Genomic DNA, 22,048 nt, shown 5'->3' on the forward strand with positions numbered 1-22,048 from the left:
TTTAGAAAAGCAGTAAAACTCCGTTACAAGGAAGACGGATCAGTAACTCTGTAATGGGTTTTGAATTTAGAATGACAGGTTCCAACATTTTTTTTTTCCCCCAGGCTAGTTCACTAGATTGCACTTGGGAATTGTTTCATCCTCTGTACTTTCCAGGAAGAAGAAAAAAGATTTTAAAAAAAGCCCTAAGCCTGCATAGAATTAAATATAGCCCCAAGAACTGTCTTGGGGAATATCGCCCCAGCAGGGCCAGCTTTAAGATTCTGGAATGCTGGTTAGTCAACATTGCTTCTAATAGTGCGGAAAAGAGGCCCCTGAGTGTGTGCAGGTAAAGGAATTATGAACAGAAAGATCTTACACAGCATGAAGAGCAATGAGCAGTAAGATCTCCTGATGTGAAGCACAGACTTACTGAGAACAAAATTTATTTACTTTTCTAAATGCCCAGAATCTGGACTCTCAGAAGATGGCTATTTGCCATAGGAAACAGGAATTTTCTGCTCTTCATGCAAAAAAAAAAAAAGGGATTAACTGCAGTAATATGCGATGTCAAGCAGCCACCATGCTGGCTCTTTGGGCTCTTCTGAAATCAAGGACCACAGCCCGTGAGCCCCGTGGGTCAAAACCTTCAAACGAACATCCTTGTAGCTCATTAGTGACCTGTGTTAGTGACCAAAGGCTTGGAAAGGCCTTTTTGTTGCAAATGAGCAACAAAGCTCTGTTGGCAGGACTCACCCTGAGAACCTCTCTGCAGATGTACGCAATCCAATCTTCCTTGAAACAGTTCCCTTTCGTCTTCTTCACGAGGTCAGTGACAGAGCCCGCACCGCAGTACTCCATCACCAGCTGCAGGAAGACAAACGCAATACACCTTTACCACAGCACTGACAGGGCGCCACAGAGATACCATGTGCAAACACCCACTCCACCACAGTCAAGGTGTGGCAAACTACATGCGCTCTTCCTGGATGCCAAGTGATATAAACTCTTATTTCCTGAATCACACACATTGCTGAATAAATAAAAAAACCTCAGAAAAAACCTCAGCAGTGCTCCTCTCCTACTGCAGTTTATGGGTACCTTTTATTTTATTTTTTTTTTAAGAAACTACAAAAATCAGAAAAACAAGTGCTAATAGCATGGAAAAACATGGGAATTTTTTCAAAATTCGAAATGTCTCATTTTGCTGCAGAGCTTCAAAAATCTTGCAGCCAAAAAAATTGGAGGATTCATTTTTCTTTGTTGCTTTATTGCCAATTCCTCTGTTGCCTTTTTTATTTTCCAAATGACAAAAGGAGAGGAAAGCAACAAGAGAAGAAGGGAAGAGGACAAGCTCTCTTTCACTTCTGTTATTAAAAAAAATTACAGAAATGTTTAGATTGGAAAAAAAAAGCTTGAACAACAAATCAGAATGACAGCACAAGTCACAAGCATCATAACATACTTTATACCCATCCTCAAAGGAAATCACAGAGGATGGAAGACATGTAGGGAGGAACAATTTTTCTCTTTTATATGTTATTCTCCAGAACAATGACTTCAGAGTTTCACTGAGACAGAGTCCAAGCCAGGCATACCATAGCTCTAAAGAAAGGAGCTGTAAATCTGATGAACAGAAGTGACATAAACACTTACCCAGAGCTGATCATCTTGGCCTGCAGGACTTTTCTTTACAAATGCACCATAATATGTAGCAATATTCCGGTGATGGGAGTACTTTTTTAGCATATTTATCTCCAGCTTGATTTCTTCCTCTTCATTCTGTAGCAAAAGAGAACAGAAGGCTCCTTAGGTGACCAGAGATCACTGAGCTCCAGGGCTGCCGGGCAACCTCGGTCTTTGGAGACTTTCCACACCCAGCTGGAACCAGCCCTGAGCAACCTGGTTTGATCCCATGGCTGACCCTGCTTTGAGCAGGAGGTTGGACCAGAGACCTCCTGAGGCTCCCTCCAACCTGAGGTATCCTGTGATTATGAGACTGCAACTGAAGGACCGGCTCTTAAACCAATGACTGAATTGTCCTGATCCATCAGCCTAGAACAATGAATCGCTACGGTTTGACCTAAAGAATCAAAAATGCCCTGATTTGGGTGTAACAATATCATATTGTCTCCTCAGGGGGCTTAGACAGGACCTATTACTCCCCCATTTGCAGTTTCTGTATGCAGTAATTTAGTCTTGGCGAAATTAACCAGATTCAAACAAAAATAAAAATATTCCTAACACTCCATTACTTAAATACTTGGAAAAGCACTTAGAGCACACATCAGCCAATTTGTCTTCCCAGTCCTGTGGAGGGTCTTGCTGAGAGGAAATCAAAGCCAAGGAGGAGGCAACTCGCCACAAATCAAACTCCAGAGCCAGTGCAGGGTGAGGATCTGCTCCTTCCTTCCAGTTGTGAGGCTACCCCACTGGGACCGTGGAGTTTTTTCCCCCCTTCCTAACACCATGCCATCAGTTAAGTGTCTGGCACGCTGGGGGCTAGCACGCCCCTAGGCATCTCCTTCCACTCACAAGCTAGCTCTGTTTTCCCACTGTCTTTGTTTCAATCTCTTCAGGGCAGAAGTTTTCTTCTGCCCAGTGCAGCACTGTGCACATTAAGACAACTAACGGAAATGCAAGTTTTAATAATTACAGTAGACATAAATGCCCTTTTTCAGAGAGAACTGTCTGATCTGAAGAGGTCCTCTCAGAGCTAGCCTGCTTGCTACGTTGCCACCAAGAGAAACTGTGTGCAATACCCAGTGAAAGGCATGTAGATTTTGCTGTCTCATTTGCTTTCATAGAAAACAAGTGGTGCTGCAAGGTATCCTTGCATCAGTTAAAAGGAGTACGACAAAGCTGAAAATTAATTTACCTTGCTGCAAAACATCCCAGTCAGCACTTACTAGCTGAAGGGGTAAAAAAAAGGTGGCAGCAAGAACAGCTCAGCCCCACAGAACATTTTTCTGCATGTTCCCCCTATTTTCCAGTAAGCGTTGCCATCGAAGCATTCCTTTGACCATTACTACAGACTGCTTACAAAACCAGCTGCATTGTTCTTTCTACCTGTAGCAAAACATCAAAGCCTGACAGGTTGAAGCCAAATTCCCTAAAGCATATGCATATGCATGCGTCTTATTAAACCCAACCAGACAAAAATCATTCCCAAGAGAAGAGAAGGGACCAGTAAGTTTTCCCCAATAACATCAATCCACAGGAGATATGTTACCAGACCAAAGCCTAAATGTCTTAAGCTTTAGGAAACGGGAAACATAAAATAACTCCACTTGAAGCAAAATGAGCCATATCAGGTTTCAGAACAGCCCTTTTGTAGAAGGCAGGCTCTCAAGCTGCACGCGTTACACTAGATATTTCTTTTATCTTTTGTTTGCAATTAAGGAGAAAGCGGGAAACTTAATCCTCAGCTTGATACAGCCCTGGACTGCTGTATGACTTAATTAGCAAGGGTAAAGAGGAGCCCGGGGCAGCATCTGGAGTCTCCAAGAGAAATCAGAGCCAACTCCCAGAAGGCATGCAGGAAATCCTCCATGAGCAATGTCTTATTTCTCTCTGCACGTGGCCAGGGCACAATCAAAGGGATCTGAGAGCTTGTGCTGATGCTTTCTGGGAGGGGAAACAAGGCTCTGCTCCCTTTTGGACTCCAAATAGTGCACGTGAAAGGGTGGAAACAGGCAGGTGAGGAGTCAGAGAATAAAAGACGGGAACCACCATCCTAGACCTGACCACGAGGGTCCTGTCACTGATAGGACTTTCTGGTAATGGATCTTTAGGGAAGAAAGGCAGAAAGTGGGACAAACAGGGAGGACTCCCTTCCTCTCCCTGCTGTCCCTCCTGCATCCTGCCCACTCCTTCTGCTAGGGCAACCAAACATGTGGAAAGGCAACATTAGTAAAGGTCTTCCCCAAATTACTTAAGATCTCTTCAGAACTTAAGGTTTTGGGGTTTTTTAACTCTGACCATCTGCACGAACTTTGCCCTGAAAAGCTTCCCTGCTGTGCCCTCAGCACCAGCTTGCAGCTTTCACAACGTTCCCCTCGGGGAGCAGGCTGGTCTCAACCACTTCCTCAGAACTATTGCCTCTTTTTCAGCTCCTCTTCCTTTGCCCAATTAATTTACTGGATGTTGGAACCATGCTGGCACAGCTCTCATCTAACGACTTTCTATTCCTCTGCAATCACACCTCCATGTTTTTAAAACAAAGATAAGCATGTGCCTGTTTGTGAACACAGCTGGAATACCAGGTAGGCTCTTCCACACCCACTGGCAAGAGCCATGCTGCACATGTGTAACACTCCTTTCCCATTACCAGCAAGATTATCCAATTCCTGCTTTATCTCATGTCCTCATCTATTTACCCAGAAGGCTGGAACCTGCTCCCTCCCTGCACCTGCCTCTTCTTCCCTTGCCCACGGAGGCAATTACCTCTCCTTGCACACTGCTGTACGCTGTTCAGGTGCAGAATGAGTATCTTGGGAAGACACTGCTTAGACTGGACAGTGGACTTCCCTGTTGAGCCCCACCACTGCTGAGCAGAAACCCTCTGAGCCTAACTCTTGCATCCTCCAAAGAGAGATGTGACTTCAAATATCAGTCAGTTTGTCAAGTAAAAGACAGCAGGTGGGCATTTCACAGACAAAGTACTGTCTTCCCAGTGTTGGAATGAGTTTTGGAAAAATTACTCTATTTCACATGGAGTAACCAAGGCAGAAGGGTAAATGTGAGTGATTCTGTCCCACAGGCCATGTCTGAGGCCCAGCCAGGAACTGAACCTGGACTTGCTAAGTCTCAGTGGTACATACATCCTTCAAGCAGTGTGACTGGGGACAAAAGCACCCTCAACTTCCCAGTGCATGCACATACTCAGGATTCCCACTTTCCACCACCCCTCTTGTCAGTGTTACCATTAGCCACATCTCCCAGGGGTCTAGAAACCTGCCCATAAATCATGCTGCTTAAGAAAAGGAAACAAGCTCGCAGATGTGCAGGTGCAAAAAGCTGTTTGCTTTCACAAACCAATGCGTTTCTGGGCACAGATGGCTGCATGCATAAAGATGACAGGTTCATGATCAAAGGCTATTTTTGAAGGCGTGGGCCTGTCTGCAATGACATTAGGAAGCAAAGAACTAGAAAGCACACGCCTCTGACCTCAAATGGAAACAAGATCATCAGCTGATAAGTACTCCATCAAGAGACCCCTTAGTATTGGGGCAGTTCTAATGACAAGTTTCTCATTTAAATGTTATTTTGCTATCTGGAAAGACTGAAAGCAATGACAGAAAGAGAATGACCTGCTGCACAAGAGCTCTTTGATCATCTGCACCAATCGCTGAAGAGAAAATCAGCAAGAATCCAATCTCTTTGCAAGGACTCTGCTTGTTTGGCACCATCAGATAACAGGAAGCAGAGCCTGTGTGAAGAGGCGCATGAGTGCACGTTGCCATCAGCTCCCCGTCAACCATTTCAAAGGGCTCCCCCCGCTCCCCCCGTAACATGACACAGAGGCACTTCCTGACAGATGTCCAGAGGATCCCGCAGTGACCACAGCATCCTGCTGCCGCTCTTAAGAAACAAGCCCGGGGCTGCAGCTCATGACTGCAAAGGGCAGATTTGCTCAGCTCTTGGGGTGCCCCAGATCTTAGAGCTGGGGCAATCACAGCTGGAGCTGGTCAGGGAATTTCTGATGAAATGATTTCTTGCTGGAGGAAAAAACCACAGATTTGGTGAAACAGAATCTTTTAGAAGAAATGTACTGGTTATGATAAAGCATTAGATGAATTACTTCTTAGGCTGCATTTTCTAGGGACAAAAACATGATGCTGGGGTAGCAAAGCCCACTGCAGAATATCCAAGTAGCAAGGAAGGAGCTCAGACCCCTAGGATACGAGATGTCCTTGTTCGATCCTATCCTCTCCCAAGTCAGACAACACTGACCTGTTACCAAGCAGGTTAGTGACCAAACCACCACCACCCTACACTGGCACGGGGCTCTGTCAAACTCAGCCACTGGAATTGCCTCACTTTGAATGAGAGAGATCACTGGAGGCTTGAACCAGGGAGTCCTCTAAGTAGGTACACAAATCACAAGGCCAATCCAGGCATTCAGCTCTTCTCCGTGTTTTGTGGCAACGGGCAAAGAGAAAAAGGCTGCATTTGTCTTGATTTTTTCTTAACCTACCTGTCTTCTACCACGTGAAATTTTCACTCCATAAGAACTGTTCCCTGTGCAGCACTAATCAGATCATATAACCACCCAAAGATGAAAATGGCCACAGGGACTAGGAGCCTCCTGCCTCACTCAAGCAGGTTTACCTTGACAGCTTCCATTTCTCACAAGCCAAACTCCATGTGAGATGTTGCTCCCAGGTGCAATTTATACATAGGACATCAGAGATGAGGATTTCAATATTTTAAAAACTTTATTTAATGCCTCGAGCTAGCTTTTCAAGACCAAAGGATCAGAAAATAACTTAAACTTGAGCAGACTAACAATGCAAGAGAAATACAGAATCCTTGACAGGCTCTGAATTTATGACACTGAAATTCTGAAGATTGAAAGGATTTCTACATCACAGTTAGGACCCACTACTGCTGTGAGAGGCTGCAGTAACCATATGGTATGAAGCAGAGAAAATCTATTGCTATTTCATGGGAGAACTGAGCCTCAGAGATGCCCTGGACATCAGCCTCAGCCGCTCCCATCCTCCTACCTACTACAACTGCAGAGCAGGAATGCATTGGCTTCAACCACCTCATCTACACTGCACTACAGGAGACCAGCAGCACGGTCCCTGGCCACACAGATCCGCTCAGGAGGCCAGCAGCAACCCCATTTCTAGCAGCCACGTGGCTTACCCCAAGCACTCTGGGAATTTGCACGAAGGTGTCTCAACAGCTCAGGACCGCAGCTGCCAACCCCACCCTGCCGCTGACACAGCTGTCCACAGCCCACTGTGCCGAAAGCAATCGGGGTTTACCGTAACACACCGAGCTGCGAGATGTGGTGGCTGAGGGGAGGACAACCCCAGGGCAGAAGAGACAGCTGCCGGAGGAACCGGCAGCTACTGGCAGCAACCGCCTGAATCACTCCTGCAGCGGTCTCCCAACATCTCACAGAGGCACTGCCGAGGGCCTGGAGGAAACCAGTGATAAAGCAGAGGACTGCATCCAGGTCTGCCAGCCTCTGCCCTAGCAGCGGGAACGCAGCCAACCCCACGTTAAGAGAGTGGAAATAATAACAGAAAGCCTTGCACTCACTCTGCACCATGGTCAGAAAGCAGAAACACTCAAGTACAGCTGAACTAGATTTGTTCAGGGTTTACTGGGGAAGAGGACCAGGGAAAACCCCTCCAGGTGGCTGCACCAACATGCTCACTACTAGTCAACTGTCAAACTGTCATGACTGCTTTCGCATTAAGTGACTCAACATGAAAACAGCATGATCTGTTATCATTGCCCCTCAAGCAATGGAACAGGTTCCCTAGTATGACACTGGCTCTCTAGCCTGCAAGGAAGCAGCAAATCAGACCTAAACAGCCTTTGTTCCCAGAATCATGCAAGCCTATCAATGTGAATTCCTGAAGCTGGACCACAAGGTTGTCCTCCATTTAAATTTTGTTTCCAGGCATTACTGGATGCTACAGTTTGTTGCTTACATACAAAGGAGACCATGTTATGTATAGCAGACGGAAGGAAATCTTTCCAAGGTTCCCTTCCTGCAGTTTTTGCTTCAATTGTTTCATCAAGGAAGGGACTGTCACTGGTGTTAACATGATGGCCCAAAGTGACATCTCTGGCCAGCCCTCATACACAGTTGACTAACTCAGCAAAGCATAAAAGCAGTCCATACAACAGCTCGGGATCACTTCTGAGTTCTTGCCAGGATTTGTCCTGTCAGCTTCTCTGTCAAAGCACGGAGGTGCTCTTATCTCAGGAGTCTGTCTGCAACCCAAACCCTACTCCCTCTCCCTTCCAAAATCCTGCAGCCTCAGGGTGACTGCCAATATTTAAAGGCAAAGCACCTGATGATGTACGTAGCTATAGAGCTAAAAGCAAAAATCTCACCAATGTAGTGTAGCACTTATTTAAAAAACACACCCTCCTCTGTGCACACAGAAAAGCAAAACTGGCAATTCAACTACACATGCATATTTTACAAGGTAGCAGTCATAGCCAAACTAGCCCTTAGACATGCTTTGTAAAAGCATTACAGTAGCATCTAAGTTCAAGAAACCAATGTGCAAATCAGACCACTTGCTGCTCAGGGCTGGGTTCCTACACCATCAGCAGAGAGAACTGTCCTGGGCCTGCTCTACGTGACAAGGCCCATGCAGACACCAACTTGTTCTGCTGTCGTCCAACACAATCAAAAGACGTATGAAGATGCAGACGAGGCTTGCTTGTGCTTGCCCAAAACACCACGTGTCGATGTACCTCTGGCAGGCTTGGCCCAGAGGACTTGGCCCTGTTTTTTAGTTCAGGCAATAGCCCTTCCGCAATATCACAAGAGGACTCTAGCTTGTGATTTTGGAGTTTTGTACTCCACATCTACGCTGCCAGAGTGACAGAATGGGGAGCTGGTCTTCAGTAAGACTAGGTGCATCCTACCAAACCACATCCTCCCAGTAAACTCGGGAAGAGAAAGCAGAGAGTCTCCCCAGCCGTTCTGGGGCTCAGGCTAATACGGTCTCAAGGAGGCAACCTGCTTCGCTACTGGCTGCGCTCTTAAAAGGAGACACGAAAATAATACTTAGCAACTTTTTCGACACCCTGTTCCAGCACTAACACTACAAATGTGAGCAGGGACAGTGCCAATTGAACCGTCTCCTTCTCTCATCTGTCAAACAACAATGAAAAAGTGCTACATTGGCATTTCTAACATGTTCCTGCTTGCTGGCTGTCAGGATAGCTACTCTGAAGAATGGCTGGCACGAGAGGGGAGAAGACTATGATGAAACACAGCAGGGGCAGTGCAGAGCTACAGGAAATCTTTTACTTGCTATCTCTTGAAACAAATAATCAACTAAGAAATAAGCAGGAAGAGGGCTCTCCTCTTTGTTATTATAGACCATCAAAACACACGGCAATGCGTTCCCGTATTGTCACCATTGGTCAGGTACAACTGTATTAACTGTAATTAACTGTATTAACACCTCTCAGTTCTTAATAAAACACAAGCCGGTGCGCAGGAACCATAATTTATACTTCTGGATCGCCTTTTTAAGTTATTCATAAGTTAAGTTATTCTCATAATCTGATTGTTTATTTTCCCTTGCACCTTGAAAACAACTTTTTTATTTTTGGTTCTGCACTCACCTCGGTAACATTCATCACTTTGATTGCTGCTAGCTGCCCAGTCTTAACATGGCGACCCTGTTAAGACAACAAAAGACTGTAAGTATAACATGAAGGCAAACTATGTACACAGTAACAAATTAGGCGTATAACAACTAGGCTTGAGTACTCGCTTTCAATCATGTATCAACACCCTTTCAGCAATACAAAACTACCAAGGTGAAGTTTGGTGATTTGTTATCAGACCCACACCCTTACCATGACCTGAAGTTCCCTGAGTTGCCTTTGCAGGGTTGAATTTCCCCCTTTAGCACAAAGCAAGCAGCAATGCTGGGAGACCTCTGCTGTCAGAGTACAACGTGGCGTGAGTTTATGGGTCTCCATCCAACTGCTGTTCTCCAAGCGTTACCGCCCCCAAGTCCCCTCTTGTGGGAAAGCTCAGCACAGGCCCCGGGTGACCTAACCAGAACAACCTTCTTGCCCTGCAATCCAGGGCTGGCGTGCGCTGGGGAAGCAAGGCGCTGGGTAGCTGGCACTGTCCCCACCTCCCCACCCCACATGTTCTGGCTCACCCCCGGGGTAAAGAGAAAACTCTGGGTTTCAGTATATCAATCTGGCAATCTGTACGGAGCTGCCAAGAAACCAAAGCTGTATGTACCTTCTTGTTTGTTCGTTTGGTTTTGGGTTTGGTGTATTTTTTTTTTTTTAAAAAAAGGACTTTTACTGTGAAATGCTTGGTTTTAAAAATTCTTATTGCAGCTGAGTTAACTATATCTCAGCTACCCCCAAAAAAACATGTGGAGGCTTTGTATTTAAAAGGTAATCTTCTGTGGTAGCGGGGAGGAACTCTCCCAGGGCTTTGACTGCATGTGTGCCCACATAAGTATATACGCTTCACTAGTGAAATGCCCACACCCCACAATCATTATTAAGCAACAGATAACTGGTAATTTTACACTAGGTAAGTGGCTAGTTTTTTAAAACAAAGCTAGGAAAAGGGAGGTAATAGGGAATAAAGCTATTAAAAGAGCAAACTTGATTCTGAGACTGACAAAATGTGGTTCACAAGAATGTATATTAGAAACACAACCAGGAAACCTGCTCTAAGTTGCATAGTTTTTTGGCTTGGTTAGATCAAGTTGCTCAACAGATGCTGTAGATGTAATGTTTTGCCATGATAACCAACACCAATCTCATACTGGAGGATGGTATCAAAAGATTTGTATGAAAAGTGGATTGGCTACACATCCTTACTCCTTACTTCCATCAAATGTTCGGAAGTGGGTTTGAAGCTTCAAGACTGCAATTTTGTTCCCGAAATAGTAGTGCCTGCAAAGCTGTATATCGAAATAACCAACTGACATCAGTTAAGTAAGCCATAGGAAATCAGGAAATCAAATATAAAATACTGCAGTTCGCAGACAAAATGATTTGCAGGTGCAATTTACACCTGCAAAATTAAAAGCTAGGTTGATATAATTTTAAAACCCATGTCCTATCTGCACAAAATTGTATATAAGTGTTATTTCTAAGACTAAGCAATTTTGCATCAAAGAAAAATGATTCCTCATTCTCAGTCGATATGTCACAGTCATGTTTTCTTTTACAGAAAACTAAATCCTGCTGAGTTTTTGTGTAAGTGTCCTCTTTCTGTGGAAGCACTCCCGGGATTGCAAAGCTTTTTCTCATAAACTAGAATGATAGGATTTATATACTATCCCAGACCTCAGGAAGAAGACAAACAGGGCACACCCTCACCCGGCCCACAGCGCACACACCACCGTGGCTGCGTGCAGATGGGCAGCGATGAGTGCTAGCCCAACAGATGCCGGTGTTTGGTCAGCATCCATCCCAGCTGACGTCAATCCCAGTTAACAAACTTCCTCCACACAGCAACAGCTCCTTTGTTGGAGGCCATTGTTTGCAAATGTTTCCAGGCATTGAATGTCTTGGCAATATAGCGAGAGAGGACCTTCCACAAAGTACAGTCATGCTAGACACGCTGGCACCCTAATTTAACTCCAGAGTTCGTCTGGAGTCAAGTACACTGGTAATTCCACGTCTCCAGCCACCCCATACAGCAGGCAACTAACCCATCCAAACAACAAGGCTCTCCTGGGCTGCCGTACATGCTGCAAGGGATGACATCAAGAACTAACACCGATTTTCATAATTACAGTAAGTCATGGAGAGGAGCTTCTTTACTGAAAAAATAAATCAATTGATACTAGGCTAGCACTGCACTTGCTACTGAATCTTCATAAGAATAAGGAAGGGGGAAAGGCTTGGCATTCAGTTTTGATTTCAAAGCATGATACCTGGTCAAAACCTCCCTCTGTATAACTGACATCCATTATTTTGCAGCCACAGTTATTTCCACTGGATGCAAACCTACTGCTCTCACTCACTTCTGCCGTTCCAAATGAGAATACTAAATCCCCCCAGAAAGGTTTGGAAAAATTAGCCTTTGTGGGAAAGAAAACAGCAAGCTCTTTTGTTTTGTGGGTCATGATTCACCTTTGCACAACAAACATGTCCCCGTTAACTGAAAAGCACAAATCGATCCTGCTCCCGCATTCCTAAAAGCTCCCATGCCTGCAACTGGGCTGACTGCTGGACAAGAGGAGCTTAGTCTGTGCAGAGAGGGCAGGATCATGGCTCGTGCTTGTCTCAGTGCCCTATCTTCCTCACACCGTGCAAAGTTGCTACTAGCTGGAGGGAAATACGTAGGCTCACATCCAACCATCCCCCTGCACAGGCTCACCTGCGATAAATACTCTCTCACTGGGTAACCCAGGCTTCACATGGAGTTAAATTCTGCTACATGCATTTCACACCCTTACCTTTTCTTAGACCTGTTTACCCTGGAAGAAAATAGAAAGTGGTTCAATCCACTAGAGAATCCAAACCCCTCTCAAGAGGCTGAAAGGAGCAGTAAAAACTCATTTCCTGTTGGTTTGCCCTAGTCCTCAACTCACAACCATTTATTGTCAACAACTGTTATCACACCTTTTGAAAAGGGTCTTCCATGTTTCTTGGTTGTATTAAGCTGGAGAACCTCATCTTTATATCTGCCTTTCATCAACTACCTAAAGGGGATGAATTAGTTTAAAAGTATGTATTTAAAAAAGTATCTTGGAAAGTTTAGCTAAATATGTATCTACAGCTATATAAAAACATTTTCATCATGAGATACTAATTTTACTGCTATCTTGGCAGATTTATTTTTGATTACACAGTTTTACATTTTCCCATAGTAAAGGATTCATCGTTATCAAAGAGCAATACATCTCGGAAGTCTCTGCACCTGCTAATGTATGCAACAAACAACGTGGCAAAATTACACAGCATGCACCATCATTTCTCCTTACCGCTGACATCATCCCAACACATGCAAATAAAACCTTTCCTTTAAATACTGCCAATGGAAAAGGTTCAGTCAGTGGACACAAAACAAGCAGAGAACACTGGAGACATTCTAAATTTTATTCCTTCTCCTCCCCCCAGCTTCACTATCTACTCAGTTAGCTACGAAAAAAAGGGGGCAGAAGCAAAGCCACCCACAGCCCACCCAAACACCAGCAGTCCCCGTAAGCAGCGGCTGCACACTGGCACCCTATGGAACTCGGCACCACCACCCAAAAAAAAGTGAGTGTGCTATTTGCAAGACTCCACGCTAGAAGGGCTGATGGTTTCAGAGGACATGTGTGTTCATAGGGAGAAGCACCATCAGTGACTGTGCAGGTTCTCCGAGCAGGGAAACGTGCTTCGCATTACGCTTGCTTTAATGCACAGACTGTGACTGTGCTGGCAGTCAGAACAAAAGTCACAGGTTTCTCTCCTTTACACTGGTTTTTCAAAGTGTTTCGAGTTCATTTTTCCTTGACATCTACAAAAGCAGTAAACATCCTGAACCCAGCGCTGGGCTTCTTGTTAACTTACTGAGACTAGTGCCTAAGTCAGGAAAGGTTTCAGGGCCTGGCCCCTTATTTTTTCGTTTATCAATAAATCTCAGAGGTTAGTCAGAGTTCATGGGAACTCACACATTGCTGCTTTTGCTGAAGCCACAGGCTTGAGCATGTTTGAACTGTTTCGAGAAAGGTGATGTTTTGATTTTTTGCTCCTAGGAGTAACTGGCTGTTTTAAATGTTTCCCAACCAAATGAGATCAACAGATGCATTTACTCCCAGTGACGAGACACACAGAAGTGTATCCTTTCTCATTTAATCCAAAACAAGGGGAGGAACAAGAGGCACTGCCCTCCCAGCCCTCAGTGCAATCCACCACTGCCCATCCTCTCCAGATCATTAAAGGGAATCAGCCTGTTGTAACTGAAGATCCTCCGTTGCATATTTCCTCAGAAACTGGACAGAGGGCAGGAATGGTCTGTGGGCCCATTTCCCTAATAAAAGGTTTCATCTTTTGCCCAAATGCTCAATTTGAGAGCAGGTTTCAACTCTGGCGAATGCAAGTCATCCATATTCCCATCCAAGAATTTAGCATTAAATGCTATCAAGCTCATACAGAGCTTAGACATGAACAATTCCAAAGCTCAATGACTTTCTAAAATTGAAGTTCTTTCCTACATTTTGATGAAGTATCCAAGCTGGAAGAAATTCTCCCATTGGCACTGAGTCCAGCTAAATTCCTTGTCTCCTCCAGACAATATTTCTGCATAAAGTCTGCTGCAGTTGCCAGTTAGTCACTACAGTAACTGTCAGCAAACCCAGAGCCAGCATTCACATTTTTCAAATCTGCATACTGCTCATTGCAGCCACATCTGTGGAAGATGCTTAATGCCAAAGATCTGGTTCTGATGAGTTCCAACCATGCATTATTTCTGCAGGGACACATAGGTGGAATAGGACAGATTGCTCAGTGTTATTTCTATTGGATATATATTTACCTTTTTAGCTCAGTTAGATAAAGGAACTGCTTATCTACGTCCTCTACTAGGGTCAAGATGTGTACTTTTCTATTTACATCAAACAAGAGTATCAGCATGAGTGGGCAAGCTATTAGCTGATAAAGGGGCTTTACATAAATTAAGTATATTTACAAAAAGACACATTCAGTCACGTGTAGCACCTTTTCCTGTTAGGTCCAAATAAAAATTTGGCGCAGTCCCGGGCTTGGGCCACGATTACAGCCAGAGACCCAAGACCCCAGTGACACACACCTGACATTGCATGTGACCCACAGCCTTATTGAGAGCTTGGTTTCACAGTTTCCCTCCCAAATCCTGCACAGCCCCCTCTTCCTAGGGGTGGCAAACAGCTCCCATCAGCTTCTCTCCCCACTTGTGATCCGACAGATTTGAAGTGGACAATTGCACGTCCAGATGATACAACCCAGCTGCCCTGTTCCAGTGCTGCACACCATGCCAAGGCGGCCCACGGCAGTCCCATCACTCGCTTCCTTTTTGGCAACAGGTGCTCATTAATGTCCACGTGTTTGAGTCTGATGTAGCTGTCCCCATTTAACCGCGGCAGGAAAAAGCACACGTGAAGGGCAGGGGCTGCCTGCTGCATGATACCAAGGCAGCATGAAGCTGGTGGTTTTGACTGTGCAAAAGTCCCCATTTGTGTCCTTGTGCTGTCTGCAACCAGAAGCACAGCCTCACTTTTCTCTCCCTTAAAAAGCAGCATTTTTGGCAAGGCTGTGAGGTGCGTATGTGCAGGGATACCTCCCAGGCGCCTCAGATGCTTGCCAGTTTGCACCTTTGTGCCCACACGGAGGGCAATTTCACATCGAACACGCTCTGCCATCAGGCACGCACACGCGCAGTTGCGCTTCGGCTGTGCGCTGGCACAAACAGTTCACATCATCTGCGCAAGGCTGCGGAACCCCCAGGTGACCCCTCACAGCACTGCCTGCCAGTGTGACCCAGAAAGCTGGCAGATACCACAGACTTAACTCTTGGGACCTTCTCTGGTTATTGAAGGTTTGTATTTGAAAGCAAGATCTGGCTGTTGGAGGTGGAGGACTTCAGAGCCCAGAGGACTTTCTCACCCAGAAGCATTTATTACAGGGTAACTGATGCAGGTTGCAGCCACCCGCCCTTCGGGAGTGGGGTGAAGGTACAGCTGATTCACTGCAAGCTCTTACTGAAAGTGAGCTTCAGCAAGCAGGTTTCCTGTTCAAAAGCCACTTATGATTTTCAAATTTTGAGCCCATCTTGGGTAAATCAGTGTGTGGCCTTGTGGTTGCTGGTAGACTGCCAGCTCAGCCTTCTGTGCCCTGAAGGATGGAACCCCACCCTTTTGCCCCTCTCCTCTCTACCCTTTCTATCCTGCTAACACAAGGAAAGCCTCTAAGAGACTATGCATCAAATGAACAATGCTCTACATAGGGATCCAGGAAATCCTATGTCCTATGCCACGTAACCTTAACAAAGTCATGATCTTTCTGTTTCCCCTTCCACCTACACAGGGCTTTCCCATTTAGACCCAGTTCTTCAGAAAAGATGAGCAACATTTGCTATCACCAGCCCCAGAACCAGCCTGGCAACACCAGCTTTGCCTGCTCACGCTGCAGGCGGGCAAGGGCAGCCTCCCATGCAGCCACGGTGTGTTCCCCAGAGCACGCCGGTGGGTTAGCATGGCAGGGAGGAGGACCACAAGAACATAAAACCTCAGATAGGCTGCTCTTGCACTGCCGCTTAGACACAGCCGCTGTTTTACAGCATATGGCTGCTCACAGCGGACGTCCTGCTGACCCTTGGCAGCTTGACTAACGCAAACCAGTGGACAGGGTTTGCACATCTGGGGCTGTAGCCTTTTGGTGCTGACAAGTGTCACCTGAGAAGCCAGTTTACAGGAGAGCTCTATGAGGAAGACCGGTCTGTAATCCTTGTCTCAGCAACTGGCACCATGTGAGATGACCCACTGTAGTCACGCTTGGGGCTCTTCAGCCAAAAATGCAGCAGTAACGCAAAACTTGCAACGGGACAGGAATAAATTCCAAGGAAGAAGCTATTAAGCGTTCGGAAGCTCACAGCTTGTTTTGTTAGTTAATGGTCTGAGGCAGAGCTCAGGTCAGTCATGAACTGAATATTAGCACTGGATTTCAGAAATTATCCATTTCATTGTAAACTATGACATATAATCCACACCAATTCTGCTAGTTTTAAAAAAATAAACACAAAAAACACACAAAACCCCCAACCCACCACAACAGGTCAGATAATTACTAGTTTCAGAAAGTCTTTTTTTTTTTCCTAAACCCCCCATCCAGGACACCAGCCAGGTGGGAGTGAGGCTATAATTTTGATTACAGCTTCAGCCTTTCAGTCATGCAACTCAGACTGCCAATAGCCTGCTTTGATCGACATTATAAAGTTTTGATGGCACTTCTGTCACAACGTCTCGGGATGTCTGTTGTATTTTGGGGCTCTAAATCAAAGAATTGCATCCCCCTAGAGCACCTCTTCTTTGAGATACTGGGAGATCTTGAGATTTGGAAGCCTGGGCCTTGTTCCAGGTCACCTCTACGGTAGCCCCCAGCTCCATCTCCCAGCTGGAGCACGCCCTCCTTCCCTTGTCAGTGATTGCTTTCATTCCAGCAGCGCAGGATGCAGGGACTTCTGTAAAACCACAACCCAGCTGCATTGCCTAAATGCTGACCATGTGGATGCAACACATTTGCACTTTCACCCCCACATCTGGCACCCAATTTCCAAACAGCCCTAGGTCTCACTCAAAACCACCTGGCCAGCATAGCCACATGTTGCATTTCCCCTTCCCTAGGCTCCATAAACACCCTCTTACAACGGCAACTGGAGAGCATTCTCTGCCACTAATTCTGTGCTATCGAGAGGAAGAGCACGCAGCAGACTGTAGCACCAGAACGAGCTCCTGAGATTACGGCTTCAGCAACATAAAGGTCCTCCGTTGCTCTCAGACTATCCAACATCGGACACCGCCAGTCAGTCCCTTAGGTTGTAAAGGGACTGCTTGACTGAGTTAGACTTAGCGTTGCTTTCAGAACTGACCATAGATATCTTCCTACCAGGGAAGACAATGTGTCACCTAAACACTACAAAATATGATCACCCTTGCCCACAGCTGGTCGTGGCAGTGAACAACATAAATATTAACACACTGTAAATAATCAAGACATGCTCTTCAAAGTTTATGGTTCTTTTTTTTTCCTATGTGCTAACTCCCACTTTACGATTAGATATGTTCTGTTAGCTAAGATTTACAATGTTCAGTATAGACCACACTATGAAGTTGAACACTACTTAGCATGCAACTTGGGTTGTAAAATATTAACAGTAGTGTCTGCACGTAAATATATAAAGAACAAAAGTTCATTAATAACACTCAGTGCACTCTAAGACAAAGCATGTTACAGTAATGAAGAAATTAGAGATATATGCTATGTATAGAGAACTGAAAAATTGTTCAAAAAAATAAAAATGTTACACTGCATTCCAAACAAAAAAGGATAATTTTGTAATGGTTAGCAAATTTATATAGCAAAAATGACTTGAATATTCAGTGAAGACCAAGCTCCTTTCCTCACAAACACCACTGCCCTATTTCTGTGCAGAACAGGTCACTCTATCCCTCCCATCGCTTCTCTCTCCCCACCTCATCTCAGAAGTGGGTAAGTATTTTGCCCTCACTCAAAGTGAAAATATTAGTTTTATAAAGTTTTTTAAAATTAAGTTTTAGACATCTCAGGGGTAAGACATTAAAAAAAAATCAGGAATTTCTCTCAGGGCCCCTATTCGTGTCACATGCTTAAACAAACAAACAAAAATATCACTGTAACTCATAACACTGTAGAAGACAACTAAGTTGGCCATGGTATAGGACGACTTCCCCTACACTAAAATAGCAACACATCAGCCAAGAAAAGAGATTAGAACATATAACTTCTATCAATCACATAAAATTCTACCCAAGTCCATGCTGGCTAGGAGGGAGGGATGAATAGGGGTCATTTCAATGGTATGGGATCAAACAACCTTGATCTCTGGAGGAAAATGACAGTTTTTCATCCCTACTGCAAGTGTCTGTACCGCAGCCCTCATGAACTGTAAAACCCAAGAGGCACCAGAAGCAGCTTTTCTGTCCAGATTTTTTTTTTCCCTTTCAGTTCCTATTTCCTCCCATTGTACAAGTGGAAACGCAGATTGTTTGCTTTGCTTAATGTTTGTCTGTCTCTGACTGCAAACCAGTGGGAAAAGAAAATGAAACAAAGGAACAAAGTCAAGCCCTTTCGCAAACATGTATTTGAATACCTACATTTTTGCAATATCAGTATGGTCAGTTGATCAGATTACCACCCCTACGCAAAACACGAACCACTCGGGGCATTTGTATACAACTGGACTAGAGATTGCTCTTTTGGGATTTTTGAAATCCGCTCCCAAAGAAGTCATTCACGTTGTGATTAGCAAGATCAAGCAAAGCACTACGCACTTTTGAAAATACCATGCAAGTCATACTATGAAGAAAGGAGGTTTGTCCTCTACTTATTTGAAATGGGTGGTGTCTGCAGGAGAACATCCCATATAACCTTCTGCAGCTCCAAACTCATTTGGAGGAATCTGGAAAGTACCCATTCCTGCAGCTTCTCCTTATTCAGCTAACATGCAGACATGATGCTTTAGATATCCTACTGCTATTTGAAGTTTCTGAACAATGTGCAAGAAGGAAGAGCAGGAGCATTCCTCCTGGGGCAGGTAAAATCACAGTGGCCCTTGGTGGGTAACAGCAGAACATCGAGAGCTGCAGCACACAGCGCAGCAGGCAGCTTGGAAAGCTAACTTTGGACTGCCACTGCTGCCATGCTCAGGGTCGACACTGGCTGGGAATACAAGGGGTTACCAAAGGCGTAGCTGCTCCTGGTGAAGGACCAAACTCCCATTGACTGTGACAGAGTTGGATCTCACCCAACCTGGTTTGTATCTGGAGATACTTCAGGAAGGTCTAAGGGGAAGACAAACACACTGAAGCTCTAGCTGTCCTCTGTTCGGAATGTTATCCAGGTGCTTCACTTCAGAGATAACTGCAAGGTCCCTGAACTCCCATGGCTTCTCATCACGCACCCAAAGCAAAGCATGCGCTTTGCCAAGTGGCCTGCATGGGAGCTGCTACCAGCAGGGAAAGAAAAGCGATGTTTTGGGGCCATACGTGGGTCAAGGAACAACTCGGACAGCAGCACAGTGAATGGGAGGAGAGGTCTGAAAAGCAGGCAGTGCAGTTATCCCCTTTTCCTCACACTATTTATTGTGAATAAATCCTGATTTCTCTGAGTCTAAATTTCAGTATTTGCACAAATATCAGTTTCAACAGCCTTGCCGCTCATCCTGGGCTTTGGCATTTGTCACGCCTCTTAACGTCTGTTGAAACACGCTGTTGGGCTTCCAGCCGCTGACATCCCATCACAGCTTGCTACCCCTGCCAGCGGCGCGGAGGCTTCGCAGACACAGGCAGTTCTCTTCTTCCAGTGGGTGCCGTGCCTTGGGCGTGCCTGGGCTGGCGGGTCTGCAGGCAGCCAGTAGCAGCAGGGACCCTGGCTGCCCAGCGTGGGGTGGCGGGGATGCAGCGCGGTGGGGATGAGGGGTGGCAGGGACGCAGGGCGTTTGCAGCCCCCGTGGCTGCTCTTGCTGTGAGCAGGAGGGTTGCAACAGCCTTGGCACGGGGCCAGTCCCGCTCAGCACCTGGGGAGCCCAACAGTGATTTATGACAAAAAAGGTCCACCGCGCTGAAAGTCTATTCATCCAGAAAAATAAACAGTTTAGGAAAAAGCCTCAGCCTTTGGAAGGGTCTCACTCAGCAGACCAGGGGCCATCAAGAAGCTAAGTCTAGGGAGAGGTACAAACCCCTCCACCCCAGTGAATTTTCACTGCCTGACTTATGTACGTCTGTTTACAGAAGTACAGGGTGCTAGAGAAAAATCTATACACAGCACATCTCTGCTGGATGAAGTCACAAGCAGTTAAATGTGTCCTGCCAGCCCCCATCCTGCTGAAAGGAAGTCAGGGCTGGACTGTACGAGGTCAGCTGATGGGTGGCCAGACTTTGGGAGCAGGAATCCCTCAAAGGAAGGGTTTTTTGGCTCACCATCACTATGAAGCTCTGAAGGTCAAGCTGCACACAGCAATTACAAACGTCAGGTTATGACAGCCATGTTTTAACTTTTTAAGTAATACAGCCTTCCCAGGCACATGCTAATAAGGAAAGGCTTTATTAGGTTTCTGTCCCACATCAACGTAACTTCATGAGCACATTAAGCTCTCAGCAATTTTATAACTGAACTTTTAAAAATCCTTCAGCATTCTTGTGAACAGTAAGTGTAATGTAGTTGAATTTTCTCTTGCATATAATGAAGAACATGGACAAGGTTCTGCATGGGTTAAAATTGTGTAGCTGGGTTTTTTTAAAAAGGCTTTAAGGCAGGGTACACAGCTTGGACTGCAAATTCCAGCCTAGACGGTGAGAGCTACAAACACCTTAAATGTGATTTACTTTTTCATTCCAGTTCTGCTGGTGTTTTTCTCACACAGATTGCAGTACCATGCGGGTATGCACCTCTCTGCTGATGACTGTGTGAGACAGTACATGTGGCACCACACAGGACAGCCCAATACTAACAACTGCCATTAAATGGGTTTTCCTTGGGGTCTCTGAGCCTTTCCTTCAGCACTTCATGGCAAATAACCTCCCTACAACTCTCTTCACCCGAAGAGGTGAGACCTGAAGTAAAAAACTCTACTGAGTACTGCTGTCAAGTTCAGAAGATCTGAGGTTTGCCTAGGGAAAAGGTCATAGTTTTCACACACATAATAGGTCTTCACAGAGCATTTAACCGAGGGAAAAAAAGAGCATCTACTCTCAGTGCCTTTTCATTTGGCTGTATTTGACGCATCCTCACCAAAAATAAAAAGGGAGTTAATGGACACAATTAGTCTGTGAGAAAATATATCAGTCTCCAGATTTCTGAATGAGCTCTGTAAGAGACGAACTACATGGCACCGATCTCGCAGCAGCAGTCAATTCCTATTTCCTTCCAAAATCCTACTGGCCAGATGGTCCACACAACTCAAGGGAAAATTACTTAAACATTTGGAAAGGCTTTCAGTATTAAGTTGGTCTCCAAAATGAAACCAGACTACCCTTCTAATTATTATTAAAAGTAAAGTATACCTTGCTTTTCTAATTCAATTTAGGCAGAGCCGTGCTTCCAAGTTCACTTTCCTAAAGAAAAAAATTCTGAATTCAAGATGAGCCTTGGTGCTATTTTTTTTTTTCTAAACTGATCGAATCAGCTTTGTACAGCAGAAGCCTGGCTGGCAAAGGTTCTCCTCTCCAGCAAACTACAGGTCAGGTGTGCAGTAATAGTTCCTGAATAGCTACAAGCACTTACTGTTCAATGCTCTGTCTTCCAATTTTCTGTACTACTTGCAGGGATTGAAGTCAATCGCAGCAGAGAGAGAAATGAACAGTGAACTCTTAAGAAAAAAAAAAACCACCCCTGCAGAATAATTTCAATAAAATGGCTAAACACATTACAGCTGAAGAACCACAGAGCCTTAAGCAATGTAGGCTAGCATAATTGCCAGCACGTACGAAGCAAAAGCAGCAGCTAACCGTTGGAAGAATTGGTCACAAATGGGACCAAGAGTTTCCTGCAATTAACCACTGAAGGGCTTTACCAGATTTTGAAACCCTCATCTCTTTGCCTTGCCTTGTTTAAACAACCCAAGTTCATGCCGTACAGTGTAAGATGAAGCAGT

At 45.2% G+C, this 22,048-nt stretch overlaps 1 protein-coding gene across 2 annotated transcripts in view; it reads right to left on the bottom strand.

Moving 5' to 3' along the window:
* NRK (Nik related kinase) overlaps positions 1-22,048 on the bottom strand; it is a 104,712-nt gene that overhangs the window by 60,594 nt on the left and 22,070 nt on the right. For both annotated transcript variants that reach the window (XM_064463216.1, XM_064463215.1), the window contains exons 3-5: positions 9,316-9,372; positions 1,636-1,761; positions 736-846 (exon numbers count right to left, since the gene is read on the bottom strand). In XM_064463216.1, coding sequence (XP_064319286.1) covers positions 736-846; positions 1,636-1,761; positions 9,316-9,372 — 294 coding nt within the window. The remainder of the gene's footprint in view (positions 1-735; positions 847-1,635; positions 1,762-9,315; positions 9,373-22,048) is intronic.

The sequence above is a fragment of the Phalacrocorax carbo genome, chromosome 11, assembly GCF_963921805.1.
Source record: "Phalacrocorax carbo chromosome 11, bPhaCar2.1, whole genome shotgun sequence".
NCBI classification, from domain to species: Eukaryota; Metazoa; Chordata; class Aves; order Suliformes; family Phalacrocoracidae; genus Phalacrocorax; species Phalacrocorax carbo.